The sequence below is a fragment of the Bos taurus genome, chromosome 20, assembly GCF_002263795.3.
Source record: "Bos taurus isolate L1 Dominette 01449 registration number 42190680 breed Hereford chromosome 20, ARS-UCD2.0, whole genome shotgun sequence".
Classification (NCBI taxonomy): Eukaryota; Metazoa; Chordata; class Mammalia; order Artiodactyla; family Bovidae; genus Bos; species Bos taurus.
Window position 1 is genome coordinate 71,717,684 of NC_037347.1, and position 15,715 is coordinate 71,733,398.

The following is a 15,715-nucleotide window of genomic DNA, read 5'->3' on the forward strand; positions in this document are numbered from 1 at the left end:
TTTGAGCGCTGTTAAGATCTCCAGCTGGCCTCTCACGGGCGCGTGTGTCCCCCTGTCTGAGGAGCCCGAGGGCCGCCTGGCCTGTCTGTGCACCCTCTCCTCTCCACACGGCCGTCTCCATGCAGCTGCTTTCTCGTGGTTCCTGGGTTTGGCTCCATCAGCCTCTTCCCAGAGACCCACAGCCTCTGAGTGTGCCGGACCCGAGGAGCGGGCGTGAGCCCCTGTGCAGCCTCGGAGCTGCGAGCCCCGCGCGGAAGCCTGGACGTCCACACCTTTAGTGCTGCCTTTAGTTTTGTGTAAAGTAACAAGTTCACAGGCTCCAAGAACAGGTCAGGAACCCGTGCCTCACTCAGCCAGCCGCACAGCCACAATTACTGCACATGTATAGACGCAGAATGTGCGGGTCACACTCAGGAGACAGGAAGCAGAGGCCGATGGCTGGTGGTCAGGGAAGGGATGCAGGACGGCCAGCCTCCTCCAGGAGAGAAGGGGAAGCACTGAGAAAGGAAAACACCAAGAAAGATGCAACATCTCAGAAGAGAAACAGACGCCATGAAAAAAACTGAGAATTTCAGATGAGAAATAAAATACATGAAGTAAAAATTCCACTGGACGGGCTGAAGAGCAGGATGGAGGTGACAGAGAAGAGCCAGTGAAGACAACAGGAAGCGATCAGCCTGAGAGAGAAAATACGGGGAAAAAGTGAGGGGTGCCTCAGTCCCTGTGGACAGGATGAGAAAGCCTAACAGCTGGGCAGGGGGCTTTTGAAGTGAAAGAGACTGGGGCAATAGAAAATATTTGAAGACTACGGCTGAAAACTTCCCAAATTTGGTGAAAGACATAAATTTATAGGCTCAGGTAGTTCCCGCATGCTTGCTGAGTTGCTTCGGTTGTGTCTGACTCTTTGCGGCCCTGTGGACTGTGTAGCCCACCAGGCTCCTCTGTCTGTGGGATTCTCCAGACAAGAATACTGGAGTGGGTAGCCATGGCACTTCTCCAGGGGATCTTCCAGACCCAGGGATCACGCGTGAGTCTCTTGTCTGCCGCACTGGCAAGCAGGTTCTTCACCACTAGCTCCACCTGGGAAGCCCTCAGAAAGCTCAGCGAACCCTAAATAGGACAGTCGAATAAACCCAGCATATACAAGCCCAAGCATATCAAAATTAAGCAGCAAAGGTCAGCAGACATACTGAACTGGAATACTAATAAGTATTACTAAATCACAAGGAAGGTAGAAGAGAAACAAAACATAGAAAAACTACAAAACGGTAGACTGAGATCCAGTAATATCAGTGATTACTGAAACCCAGTAATATCAATGATTACTGCAATATAAATGCCCTAAATACACCAATTGAAAAAATGATGCTGTAGGACTGGACTCAGAAAAACAAAACCAAAAAGGCCCCAAAATATACCCTCAATACATTAAATGTAATAATACAGATGGGTTAAGATGAAAAGATGAAGCAAGGTATGCCAAGGAAACATTAACCAGAAAAAAGCTGGCACGACTGTATTAGTATCAGACAAAGCAGACCCTGGGAAGACTACAATAAAGAGGTGTTTAATGAGATGAGGTGTGTAATGATAATGGTAGAAAGGTCAGTTCAAGAAGAAAACATGACTATCCTCAGTAAGACAACAGAACTCCAAAGAACACAGCAAAAACTGAGAGAACTTAAAAGAGAAGTACAGAAATCCATAATTACACTAGAAGGTATCTTTCAGGTGAAGACCAGACAGAAGATCGGCAAGGACATAAAAGTCGTCAGCGTCATCAGACGACTTGATGTGGCTAAAGTTTCGCAGACACCTCACCCAGGACCAGCAGTCGGGCTCACAGACAGCCCTGTCCTTCAGGAGGGAGGGGCAGGGCCTCTCTGGGGCCTCTTACAAGAGCACCAACCCCATTCATGACCACCTCACCTCCAAACACTGCCACACTGGAGGGAGGTCTCCAGTCTAGTGTGAATCTGAATTATATTAATTTTGGTGGGGGTCAGGGGGACAGAGTATCCAGCCCATAACAATGATCAGTGAAACTAATAGCTGTGTGTCTTTGAAAAAAATGAATAAAGTGAATATACTTCTAGCCCAAGTGACTAAGAAAAAAAACAAGAGAAAACACAAATTACCAATGAAATGAAAAATGAGACATAGCTACAGAACCCACAGACATTAAAAAGGCAACATGTGAAAACAGTGGACAGTGCTGTACTCACAAAATCAATAATGTAGATGAAGTAGACCAACTCTTTGAAAGATGCAAACTACTCAAATTCACACTAGAATAGATAACATAAATAGTCCTTATTAATTAAGGAAAATGCACTCAGTTTAATCTTCTATGATTTAAACTAAAGAAAATCTAAAGAAAATCCCCAGATCAGTTGTTTTCTCTGGTGAATTCTATAATCACCTGAAGAGGGATAACATTAATTCTACACAAGCTCTTTCAGGAAAAAGAAGAAAAGGGAACACCCCCAGCCAATGTCACGAAGCCTGCATCAGCACGCCACCACAAGCAGACAAAGACATCACGAGGAAACAGCATAAACACAAAATCTCCAAAATACTAGCAAGACCGAGTCCAGCAATATATAAATAAGGGCATGCAAGGTTGAGTAAGCATTTGAAAACCAATGAATGTAATTCACAATATTAAATATAGAAAGACTCAGGAAGAAAAACCACAATCTCACTAGATGCAGAAAAAGCATCTAACAACACTTAATATCCATTCAAAATAAGAACTCTCAGAAATGAAGGAATAAAGAGGAATTTCTTAATCTAAGACATCTATAGAAAGCAAAATGAGCATGATAAAAGGCAGACACAAGACTCTGCTTAGACTACTAAGCTACGGTTTCTCCAGTGGTCATGCATGCATGTGAGAGTTGGATCATAAGGGCTAAGCACTGAAGAATTGATGCTTTTGAACTGTGGAGTTGGAGAAGACTCTTAAGAGTCCCTTGGACAACAAGGAGATCAAACCAGTAATTCTAAAGAAAATCAACCCTAAATATTCCTTGGAAGGACTGATGCTGAAGCTGAAACTCCAATACTTTGGCCACCTGATGTGAAGAGCTGAATCATTAGGAAAGACCCTGATGCTGGAGAAGACTGAAGGTAGGAGGAGAAGGGGACGACAGAGGATGGCATCACCGACTCAGTGGACAGAGTTTGAGCAAGCTCTGGGAGATGGCGAAGGACATGGAAGTCTGGTGTGCTGCAGTCCATGGGGTGGCAAAGAGTCGGACATGACTGAGCGACTCAACAACAACAACACAGTAATCTAGACAGCAAGGTGCTTATTTGTGAAAGGTTAGACATATAACCTGGAACCCTCCAGTGTTCTTGCCTGGAGAATCTCAGGGACTGGCGAGCCTTGTGGTCTGCCGTCTATGGGGTTGCACAGAGTCGGACACGACTGAAGCGACTTAGCAGCAGCAGCAGCAGACATATAACCAATGAACCTGATGAGAGTCCAGAAAATGTGACCAACTGATTTTTTATGAAGGTATAAAGGTAATTCAATGGTGAAAGGATCAACTTTTGAATAAATGGTCTGAAAAAACTAGAATTCATATGCAAAAATAAACAAATCTTGCCCTATGTCTCCTACCTTACCCTAAGGTTAACTAAAAACAGATCACAGACTTGAGTGTAAAACTTAAAACTGAATGCAACAGTATGAAACATTGGACTCAAACATATAAGAAAAGTCTTTATAACCTTGGAATAAGTAAAGAGTTCTTATATCTGACACCAAAATCATCATCTATTACTAAAAAGTGGATAGACTGAATTTTGTCAAAGTTAATACTTTCACTCTGCAAGACCCTGTCAAGAATGAAGACCAAGAAGAAAAAAGAAAAAACAAAAGAAAAAGAATGAAAAGACAAGCCAGGCTGGGAGCAGACACTACAGACCTACACACAGGGAGACACGTGGGGCATTCACACGAGCTCAGAGCTCAACAGTTCAGAGAGCAAACAACCCGATCTGTGCTTAACGGACAAAGACTTGAGTAGACAGCTTACAAAGAGGACCTGTGGATGGCAGAGAGACACATGAAAAGATGCTCAACGTTATCGGTCATGAGGGAAACACAAATTAAACCCACATGTGGCCCAGCTCCTAAAATGGCTTGGTACACAGTGCAAACCAGGGACGTGGAGCAGCTTAGAGCTCCGTCCCTGTGATGGGGACGCACCAGCACAGCCGCCCAGGCAAGCAGCGTGGCCGTCTCTTGCAAAGTTAAGCACACACACACCGATCTTCCGAATCAAAGGAAAACCTGTGTGCAGAGAAACTTGTGTGTGAATGTTCATCACAGCTCTCTACTCACAGTCCGCACAGCCTGGAAACAATCCGGAGGCCTCAGCGGCTGGGAGGGCCAGTGCGGTGAGACACCCACACCGCAGGTGCCGGCCGCCTGGCCACAGGTGCAGGATGTGGAGCCGGGGGCAGGTGGGGGTCTGGCTGCAAACGGAGAGCAGGAGGGAAACTTAGGGGGAAGGACCTGCTCAGTGCTGTTGCCCTACACCGCCAGAAAGAGCACAGTTCAGAAAAGCCCGTGCAGCTCAGGACACCTCATCTCTAGCCAGGGTCAAGGGGTCAGGGTCTCTTCAACCAGACAGGAGACACCCTCCTTGGTGGGGGTGGCCCAAGGCCCACGACACGGCTGTGAGCACAGAGGCCCAGGCCTCTCTCCCCCATGGAGGCAGGACAGCCCGGAGACACTGGGGGAGTGTGGCCCCGGCGGTAGCCCCGGATGCAGGACGGCGCCCGGCACTCTAACCAGCACAGCGGGCTGTGCGCGTTGGCTCCTGCGTTTATAGTGCAGAGTGAAAGTTTAAACACGATTTTATGGTTAAGATGTCATTTTAATCTTGAACGTGAATAGGGAAAGAGCGATGCCAGCTATCATCTGGCGAGAATGAAATCCAGGCTGGCAGGACGTTCTCCATGTTCACTAGCACTAACAGAAAAAAGCAGCTTCAAAGGAAAAATAACATTTAAGATTTGCTTCCTACAAACCCGATAAGGAATGAATACGGGAACGTTTCCTCTTCCGAAAGCACAACATTTCCAAAAGCACTCCACCTCAGGCCTACTCTCTGCTCCACAGGGCCCCGGGGTGGGAGGCCCCAGCACCCTGCGAACTCAAACGCAAACCCTGTCGCCTGCGAGAACACCGTCTGCCCTCACGTGTTTTCACCTCTTTAGGAAAGAGGTGGTCTGTAAGCTCCTAGGGCCTCCGAGCATCCAGACCCCTCTGCAGGGCCGAGGCCCGGGGGCTGTGGGGCGGGGGTGGTGGGGGCCGTGTGGCCTGTACGAGAAGGTGCAGCGTGACGCGGGCCGTCGGGGGGCCCGACTGGGGGCGGAGGGCTGCTGAGCAGACACGGGCAGAGCAGGGCCGGGAAGCAGACCCCGAGGAGTCGGTCGGCCAGGTCCGCCTGTCCCTGCCGTGCGCTCTTCCACCCCCTCTTCCTCGTCCACACCTCTGACTAAGAGCTGAGGCAGGAGCCTGGCTGAGATGAAAAGATGTCTCCTGGGCCCCCCTTCCTCACAGAGGAGGCTGCAGGGGGAGGAGTTGTCGGGGCCATGGGGGAAGGAAAGCCCTGTGGCCACTGCCAAGGTCACTGTGTGTCCCCACGCAACATTCAGACCCCGAGGGGGCGCTGGCCCGGCGGGCGGGGGACCCGAGTGGGAACGAGCTGGGGAGCACTCTCACGCCCACATGACTGGCAGGGAGAGGGATGTGGGCTGTGGAGCAGCCTGGGGTGCAGACCAGCCGCCTGCAGGGACCAAGCGGCTCTCAGAGGCGGGGCTTCTCCCAGCTGAGCAGCACCTGCCCTCCGTCCCATCACCTAACAGAGATGCCGAACTGGGGGGCCACGGAGGGCACGAGGCTGCGGCCGGCTTCATCTGGGGGCAGAACTGCCCACCAAACAAGGCTGGGGGCCCAGAACCAGAGGCTCAGCTCTGGGCCCACGGGCAGACACGCAGCGGACACGCGGGCCCGGGAGGACAGCCAGAGCAGCCTGGCTGCAAGGCCACTGCGGCCGCCGGTTACGGGGCAGCCTTCCGTGGGCTGCTCCCTGCACCCCAACCCCCCGGGGAGGGACGGCCTGCACCGCCGCCTTCCCGGGAGGCCCTGCGTCTCTGGTGGACATGTAGCACTTTCACCCTATGAGCAGTGACTGATCCCACCCGGGAAGCCCCACCTCCCTCTATCTTGTCAGGAAAAGCAGTTCAGAACCACCCAGCAGGCCCGGCTCTGGTGAGAAGGCCCGCCCCGCCCGTGATGTCCGGTGTGTAGTGTCAACAACGGGGTCAACCCAGGACTCACAATGCATGATTTTCTGTCCTCAGTCTGAGGGGAAAAGCCTGCTCGGTATTTTATTAGGTTCTCCCATTGACAAGTAAAAGCTGAAAATGCAGAAGGGAAAGCGAGGTTCCCATCTGAAGCCCATGGGCCTGGGGGTCAGCCGTGTGTGCTGCCCAGAGGTCCTGGAGCCCACCTGCAACCAAGCCCTCCAGAGACTGAACTCCCTGGTGGTTGTGAATGGTCACGACTGACGCCACAATGCAGCCAGGAGACCCAGGGGTGCGGGGCGGGGAGCTCACCTCCAGCAGCAGCCTTCCCTCCAGCACGGTCGAGCCTGCAGACCCTCCGCGTGGACCCCGGTCTCCCGGCGAGGGGGCAGCAGCCACCGGCTGCCTCGGGCACCTCTCCTGCAGGGCTGAGGGGGGCATGGTCAGTCACACTCTTCCTGTGTCCCCGGCTCCCACCCTCCGCAGGCACGCCGGCCCAGGTCTGCTCTCCTCCCGGGTACCCAGGGCAGTGCCGGGCAGCTGGTGGGGGACAATCAGGGACAGGGTTTCTCGGCTGGCCGCACCTCGAGGACCCTGCCCCACCCTGCTCTCCGCCTCCCCCGGTGAGCCTCTTAACCACCTTCCCTGCTTCAGCGGCCCTTCAGGGGTCCCAAAGCTCCCCTCTTAAGACCCAAGCCTGGGCAGGGCCCCAAACTGGACACCACTGTTCAAGGGAACCAGTCACCAGGAATCCTGCACACCCCCTCCCGTCCCTCCGTCCCGGAGCCCCGGCCTGACCCAGACTGGAGCAGCAAGTGCCCCGCGGACCCCCACCCCTGCCAGAGCCCCCTGCCGCCTCTGCCCCGACTCTGGCCTCATCTGCACTTGAGGTGAAGCGCTCAGACAGACAGACAGACGTCCACATCCTAGCCCTGAACTCCATGCTCTGTCATCAGCTCCTGGAATTATGAGGGTCCCGGCCAGGAGCCGGCCTGGCGCTGATGCCTCCATGGAGGCCTCCAGGACTGCGCTTCCATTCCCCCTGATTTGGGGGGCGTTAGTGCCACCAAGGGCCCTGCAGGCCATCACCGCCTCATCTGGTGTTGGGGTAAAATACAAGCACACCGCAGAGCTCCCCAACATTTCTTCCCAAACCAGAAGTTGTGCTGAACACTCCCTCCAGGGGCAATGGGCACCTCCAGGAGCTGGTCAGAAATGCAGGGTCCCAGGCCCCCAGTGTGCCCTCCAGGTTGGGTGGGGACCACTGCAGACAGAGACCCCTCACACACACATTCACACACAGACATACACACACACACACAGAAACAGACACACAGACACATATAGACAAACACACAGACACACAGACACACAAAGAAACAGACAGACACAGACAGAGACACACAGAGACACACACGGACAAGGGGACACACACACAGACACACAAATACACACAGACAGACACATACAGACAGACATAAACACACACAGAGATACACACACAGAGAGATATACAGACACACAGGGACACAAACACACACACAGACACATATAGAAACAGACACACACATACAGACATACACACACACAGACACATACAGAAACACACACAGACATACACACACACGGAGACAGACACACAGAAACAGACACACAGACATACACACATATATACAGACACACAGACACACACAGAAACAGACACACAGAGACACACACAGTCACGTACACACACAAGGGGACACACAGACACACAGAAATAGACACACACAGAGAGACACACATAGACACGCACACACACAGACACACACACACAAGGACACACACATACAAAGAGACACACACAGTCATGCACACGCACACACACACACAGATATGCACACACAGACACATACAGAAACAGACACACAGACACACAGAGACACGCACACACACAGACACACACACACAAGGACACACACATACAAAGAGACACACACAGTCATGCACACGCACACACACACACAGATATACACACACAGAAACATACAGAAACAGACACACAGACACACGCACACACACACACACAAGGACACACAGGGACACACAGGCAGCAACCAAGCTGACCCCTCCTCCACGCCCCTGGTCCAGACTGAGGGTGTCCACAGGGAGAAAGGGCTCCTCTGGAGGCGCTCAGCCCCACCCGTGCGGTCCCCTCGGTGGCCCTGCCGTGGCCTCTCCATCCCTCCTCCTCAGAAGCTGTGCTGCATCCCCTCCCTCCTCCTCGGACTGTGCTCCATCCCCTCCCTCCTCCTAGGAAGCTGTGCTGCATCCCCTCCCTCATCCTCGGAAGCTGTGCTCCATCACCTCCCTCCTCCTCGGAAGCTGTGCTCCATCCCCTCCCTCTCCCGCACTAAATGGAACGAGAGACGAACCCGTTTCCTCAGCAGAAGGTACTGAGTTCCGGGAAACAGGACAGTCCACTGGGGGCCTGGGCAGAGACACAGACGGCTGGCCTCCCTGCCCCACGAAAGACAAGGTTCTCTCTCCCTCCAGCAGCCGAGCCCTCCTCGGGGTTGCTGGTTTTCAAGGCACCAAAAAAGCTCTGAGCTCAGAAGCCAGAGGCGCTAACACTTAATCCCTTGTGTGTGCCTCTCTGCTCAGAAAGCTGAAAGGTGAGTGCCCAAGACTCCTGGAGCCAGTCCTCCCTGAACAGAGGCTCCGTGAGACCGGGAGCCATGCTGGGGTCCACAGGAACCTCCTGGGGCCCAGGAGCCCTCCGCCTCTGACTGAGGACCACACAGCCCGGCTCCGAGGCTGAGGAAGACCCAGGAGGGTGCGGGCTGGGGCCCAGGCCCACTCCCACCCCTTCTGCGGGCTTCCCAGAAGGTCCAGCCCAACAGCCCACCCAGAGGCCACGTCTCCCAGGTGGTCTGAGGCCAGGAGTGGGTGGCAGCGGGGGGTGGGGGGGGAGGCAGGACCCCACTTCCCCACCCAGTGCACCAGGGCCGTCCTCTCCAGGACCCAGACCAGCAAGGCCTCCCACCGACCAACCGCAAAGCCCACTGTGGGGGCGCCCCCCTGCCCCTCCCCAAGGGGAAGGGGAGGTTTGGGTTCCGGCTTCCGGGCTCTCCTGCTTGTCAGCCCTGCAGCCCCGAGTGGGGGTGCTGTTGCCCGCAGCTGGAGGCTGGGGCATCCCCAGGTGGTGACATCACCAAACTGGGGATTCACTGACCCCTGCTGGGACCCTGCCCCCCAACTCCAGAACACAGGCTTGCAGGGGCCAGAGCCGACACAGGCGGCCGCGGGGAGCAGAGGTCGCTTCCAGAGGCAGAAGTGGGGGTCCCCTTCCAACTTCCCTCCGCCCCCCTCTCCGATGGCGCGGCAGCATCGCGTGCGCCCCCAGCGGGCACCCCCGCTTCCCGCCTCCGCAGCCACATTCCGAGGGGCACGCCCGGCAGGGCCTCCGCGGGCCGCTGTCACGCGATGGGGCGTCAGCGCCGCAGTGACAGCCACCTGGCCCCCGGCCAGGGCCTCGCGTGCGAGCAGGGCCGCCCGCGCGCCCCACCCCCAGGCCTGCGGCGAGACTGGAAGAAGCCAAATGCGATTCCGAGGCTGTCCCGGAGGCCCCACCAGGGCGGGGGCGGGGCCGGGGGGCGGGGCGCGGCCTTCCGAAAACCCTTCTGAGGCACAGCCCCCCAGGTCAGGGGGCCCGGAAGTTGCCAGGGCAGCAAACTCTGGTGTGGGTGGGGGTCAGAGCCAGGGCCCGGGGGCTGGGGGTGCCAGTCCTCTTAATGGGGGGGATGGCACAGCAGTGGGGAGTGGGGACGGAAAGAGAGTGGGGAGCACCCCCAGGGGTGCGGGGGGGAGCAGCCCGCACTCCCCGTGGCCCTGTGGCCAGCATCTAGGTCTGCTCTTTCATCTCAGCATCTCTCTACAGGGCCCGCCTCTCTCCCTCCCTGCCATGGCGGGCAGTGGGGGGGGTCTCATCCACGATGACCTGGGACTGAGCCCAGCTCCGTCTGAGTGGGGCCCAGAGGGGAGGCCAGGGCTGCAGGCAGGGTCTCTGCAGACAGCCCCCAGCCCCACTGCTGGCACCCTCCCTGCCAGGCCTCCTCTTAGACAAAGGGTGAGCCCACCACCACGCTCCCCTGCCTAGTGCTCCTGGTTGCCCCCGGTAACATGCCAGGGAGAAGAGCTAGCGGAGAGCAGGTGTGTGTAGGGTAGGGTGTCCAGGGGGAAGTTTGTGGAAGTTGGAGAGGAGTCGCTGTGGCCTCTGGGCCCCGTGAGGAAGGTCTTGGCAGGGGTGCCCCATGGCCCAGGGCTCCAGGAACCCCCTGGGGTCCAGCCAGGGATGGAAGCCCGCACGTCTAAGGGCCTTGTGCCCCCTCTGAGCTGCTGTCCCCCCTAGCCGGCTCCTCGTTGTCCTCAAAGAGGGCCAAGCCACATGATGCAGGTTCTGGCCAGCACCAATGACCCTCCCGCCCCACCCCGCAGGCAGGCGGGCTCCTCCCCACAGCCTGGTCTCCGAGGGACGGTGGGAGGGACCATCAAGACCCCCAGCCCCACAGAAGCCATCCTGGCCCAGGACAGAGCCTGGGATCAGCCTTCGCACCGTCTGTAGACACAGCTGAGGGCCTGCAGGCAAGGAGGCCGGTCAGGGCTGCCCCCTCCCAGGAATGCACAGACTCCCTGAGGCTGGCACAGCCCAGCCTGAGCCCTGAGACTGCCCGTACCCGGGGCTCAGCCGGAAGCCCTGGGTTCCGTCCCCTCCACAGGCCCCAGAGCTCCGGCCATTACAGAGGTTCTCACTGCCCTGTCTGACCCGTCCACCAGTGGTCCACAGAACCAACCAGAACCAGCTTCCCTCACTTCACTGACTCCCTGCATCCCTGAGAGGCTTCCCTGATAGCTCAGTGGTACACAATCCGCCTACAATGCACAAGACACAGGAGATGCGGGTTTGATCCCTGGCTGGGGAAGATCTCCTGGAGGAAATGGCAACCCACTCCAGTATTCTTGCTGAAAAACCCCATGGAGCCTAGCAGCCTGTAGCCAAAGGGTCGCAAAGAGTTGGACACGACTGAATGTCCAAGCACATCCCTGAGCGCCTTGCCTGGAGAAGAGAGGATGTGTGTGATTGTCGGGCAAATGGCGGGTGTCCCTGTGTGGGCTGGGCTGCACACCCAGCCTAGCAGGGAGACTGGAGAGGCCACTGCCCTTGGGGGCTCAGCCCTGCCATACCTCACCTCCTTCCCTGTCCTTCACGCAGAGGAGACTCAGGGCAGCTGCCACTCTGGGCCGAGCCACGTGCCACAAGGACCCAGTCCCACCTGTCGCTGCTCAGGGTCCTGTGCTCGGGTCCGGCCGCCGAAAGCTGCCAAGGGTCCCTGGTGGAGGAGAAACCCGGAGATGCCCCGTTTCTGCCTCTGCAAGTGCATGATGCCCAGAAGCCACCTTGCTCCCGGCCAGCTGCCCAGGGACAGGACAGGCGAGTCCAGATTATGGACACAGGGAATGTGGGGTGGAGGGGACTGTCTAGGCTCGGGGTGCAGGAGTTCCGCCACCAGGGTGACGAGAGAGGAGCCAGGGTACCCCGGGAAGCTGGGCTGGACCTCAGCTCTGACGAGCAGCAGCTCCTGGAGTGGACAGGTCACCACACACACAGCCCGGCTCCGACCCTCCAGCCCTGGCCCAGCAGTGCACCACCCCGGCCTGTGCACCCAGGGCTGGGTTCACGCTCAGCTGTGTGTCCCTCTGGAGGCAGCTGCTGTGATCACAGCGCAGCCCGGCTCCCTCCATGCTGCGGAGGCAGGTCAGCGTGGAGGGAGGCAGAGAGCTTGGAGCCCCGGGGACCCCAAGGAGCAGGCCTGCCCCCCACTCCTGCACGCTTCCAGCCCAGACGCCCTTCAGGGCCTGCTCGGCAGAGGAGCACAGGCTCAGAGCAGCGGTCCGGGGGCCTCGGCGCCCCCTGAGATGGGGGTGGGCTGCTGGGGGTCCAGCACGCCACTCACTTGAGGTGCTTCGAGAGGGGCCTGGCAGCGGCTCCCTGATGTTCCGTGTCTTGCTGGCACCAACTTGGCACAGGCCTCCACGTGGATGCCTGTGTGCCCACATTCCTGTCCCCTGAGGGGGAGGGGCTCTGGGCCACGAGGGGAGCCCCACCAGCAGGATGAGTGTCCTTATAACAGACTCCAGGGGCACCTCACCCCTTCCCGGGTGAGGACAATTCAGAATTCAGTCCTCACCAGAGCCCAGCCACGGGGCGCCCTGACCTTGGAACTCCGGCCTCCAGGACTGAATGGTGACGTCTGTGTGTCTGTCACAGCAGCAGAGCTGAGACGGGAGTGACCGCAGCCATGTCCATGGTGGCTGCTCTTGGCCGTCTCCTGTCAGCAGCTGAGACCAGGCCCAGGAAGCAGGTGAACTCGACCCTCCGATGGGCACCCTGTCACTTCCTTCAGGGACCGCATGCCCTCCTTGAGACAGGGGCCCAGGACATGGAGAACCAACCTTCCTGAGAGACTGGGGGGTTAACTGGCTTCGCTCACCCCTGCCCCCACCACCAGCCCCTCTGGGTGACCCTGGGGACACCACTGAGGGGTCCAGAGGCCCACGAGTCCAGGAGCATGTGTGGGTCCCATGCAGTGCAGTGCACCTGCCGAGGGAACCAGTGGCCAGGCCTGGGGGGCAGATGGAGAATGCGGGGCCCCAGTCTGACCCGAGCTCCCACCCCAGCATGCCTGCAGACCCCGCCCCAATTCTGGCATCAAATTTATGGAGCACCTCAGTTTTCAGACATTCAAACTCTCGCCCATGCCTCGCTTTTCAAGAACTAAAAGATAAACTCCTTGTCTTGCCGTTGGAGGATGACCGTGAATCACACAGGCTGGCAGAAAATGCTGTCCTGTGACTCGACAGCAAAGGGGTCCACAGAGGGCGGTGGTTTTCTGCACCTGTGCTGCCGAGAACAGATGTGCTCGCAGGGTTATGTGCTGTCGTGCCAGGGTCTACCCACCCAGCTCAGGAAAGGTGACCGGAAGCACGTGGGCATAAGTGGCTGGGGCTGGACCAGCTCTCATCTCAGCCCCAAGGGAAGGGGTGGGGGCGTGGGTGCATGTCCTTCTGAGCCCCACAGTTAGACGGGTGCGGAGGAGGGACTCAAACTGGACTCAGAGCCCCAGGCTCGGTTAGGTGAGAAGAAACATCATGCGTGTGAATAAACATGCCTATGTTTAGAAAATAAGAGTCCACCCCAGGACACAGACCACATCAGCTTGTGGGTTTTCTACAGAAAGAATTTCCCTGTTTTCCACAATGACCAGGGAAGCCCCAGAGGTTTCACAGCTCAATCCGGCACCAGGAAAGCGGAGCCCCCGCCTCCACAGGTGCCCAGCCCACCCCTCTTCACTGGCTTTCTGGTGTCCAGCAGACAGGAGCCCAGGGCCGCAAGTCCTGCAGAGGAACTGTGCTCTCTCCTTAATCCCCATGCTGCAGTGCAAGACGCAACCATTTTAGGGAAGTTTTCAACTATTATCTCCTTGACTGTTATCTCCTCAAATACAGCTTTTGCACAACAAAGGAAACTATAAGCAAGGTGAAAAGGCAGCCCTCAGAATGGGAGAAAAGAATAGCAAATGAAGCAACTGACAAAAGATTAATCTCCAAAATGTATAAGCAGCTCATGCAGCTCAATACCAGAAAAATGAGCAACCCAATGAAAAAGTGGGCAGAAGCCATAAACAGACACTTCTCCAAAGAAGACATGCAGATGGCTAATAAATGTGAGAAGACGCTCAGCACTGCTCATCATTAGAGACGTGCAAATCAAAACGGCAATGAGATTTCATCTCACACCGGTCAGGATGGCCATCATCAAAAGCTTACAAATAATAAATCCTGGAGAGAGTGTGGAGAAAAGGGAACCGTCCTACGCTGTTGGTGGGAATGCAAACTGATACAATCACTATAGAGAACAGTACGGAGAGTCCTTATAAAACTACCATATGATTCAGCAATCCCACTACTGGGCACATATCCCAAGGAAACCAGAATTGAAAAAGACACAGGTACCCCAATGTTCATTGCAGCACTGTTTATGGAAGTGCTGCCAGTTGTTCACGGAAGCAACCTAGATGTCCATCAGCAGATGAGTGGATAAGGAAGCTGTCGTTCACATGCACAGTGGAATATTACTCAGCTATAAAAAGGAATGCATTTGAGACAGTCCTAATGAGGTAGACGAATCTAGAGCCTATTAAACAGAGTGAAGTAAGTCAGAAAGGGAAAGACAAACACCATATATTATGCATGTATGTGGAATCGAGAAAGATGGCGCCAATGATTCTACGTGCAGGGCAGCAAAGGAGACACAAACATACAGAACAGACTTTGGGACTCGGTGGAAGCAGGAGACGGAGGGATGATTCGAGAGAACAGCACTGGAACGTGTATATTACCGTATGTAAAACTGATGACCACTTTGAGTTTGGTGCCTGAAGCAGGGCGCCCAAAGCCGGTGCTCTGGGACAGCTTGGAGGGGTGGGGGTGGCTCAGGATGGAGGGGACACACGTATGCTCATGACTGATTCATACTGATGTATGGCTTCCCAGGTGGCCCAGTCGGTAAAGAACCTGCCTGCAGTGCAGGAGATGCCGGAGATACGGGCTTGATCCCTGGGTTGGGAAGATCCTGTGGAGGAGGGCCACTCCGATATTCTTGCCTGGAAAATCCCATGGACAGAGGAGCCTGGCGGGCTACCGTCCATAGGTCACAAAGAGTCAGACACGACTGAGCGACTTAGACGTGGCAAAAACATCACGATATTGTAAAGTAATTATCCTCCAATTAAACTAAATCTATAAATTTAAAGAGAAAAAGAAAAAAAACACAACCAAAAGTAGATCTTTGGGAAGAAAAAGAAAAGGGGATTTTATTTACACGCGTTTTGGTTCCACACGCTGTTCGTGGTCAGTCAGTTCAGTAGCTCAGTCATGTCCGACTCTGTGCGACCCCATGGACTGCAGCCCACCAGGCTCCCCCGTCCCTGGGATTGTCCAGGCAAGAACACTGGAGTGGGTTGCCATTTCCTTCTCCAATGCATGAAAGTGAAAAGTGAAAGTGAAGTCGCTTAGTCCAACTCTTAGCAACCCCATGGACTGCAGCCTACCAGGCTCCTCCGTCCATGGGATTTTCCAGGCAAGAGTACTGCAGTGGGGTGCCATCGCCTTCTCCGCTTCATGGTAGAAGAGGTCAACTATTCGGGTTTCTCACTAAGTTTCAACAATCTGAAGGGAAGTGTACAGTGGCAAGCCCAGGGCTCAAGAAACATTTTGAAAAAGCAGACAAAACCAAAAAGAAAAAAAACAGTGCTATAAAGTCAAGTAGTTATTCCATGAGTAACTGCAT

General features: G+C 55.6%; 1 protein-coding gene across 1 annotated transcript in view; it reads right to left on the reverse strand.

Moving 5' to 3' along the window:
* The window catches only part of AHRR (aryl hydrocarbon receptor repressor), an 85,924-nt gene that overhangs the window by 36,619 nt on the left and 33,590 nt on the right, over window positions 1-15,715 (reverse strand). The window contains exon 4 of the mRNA NM_001077982.3: window positions 6,640-6,755. Within this exon, the coding sequence (NP_001071450.2) occupies window positions 6,640-6,755 (116 nt within the window). The remainder of the gene's footprint in view (window positions 1-6,639; window positions 6,756-15,715) is intronic.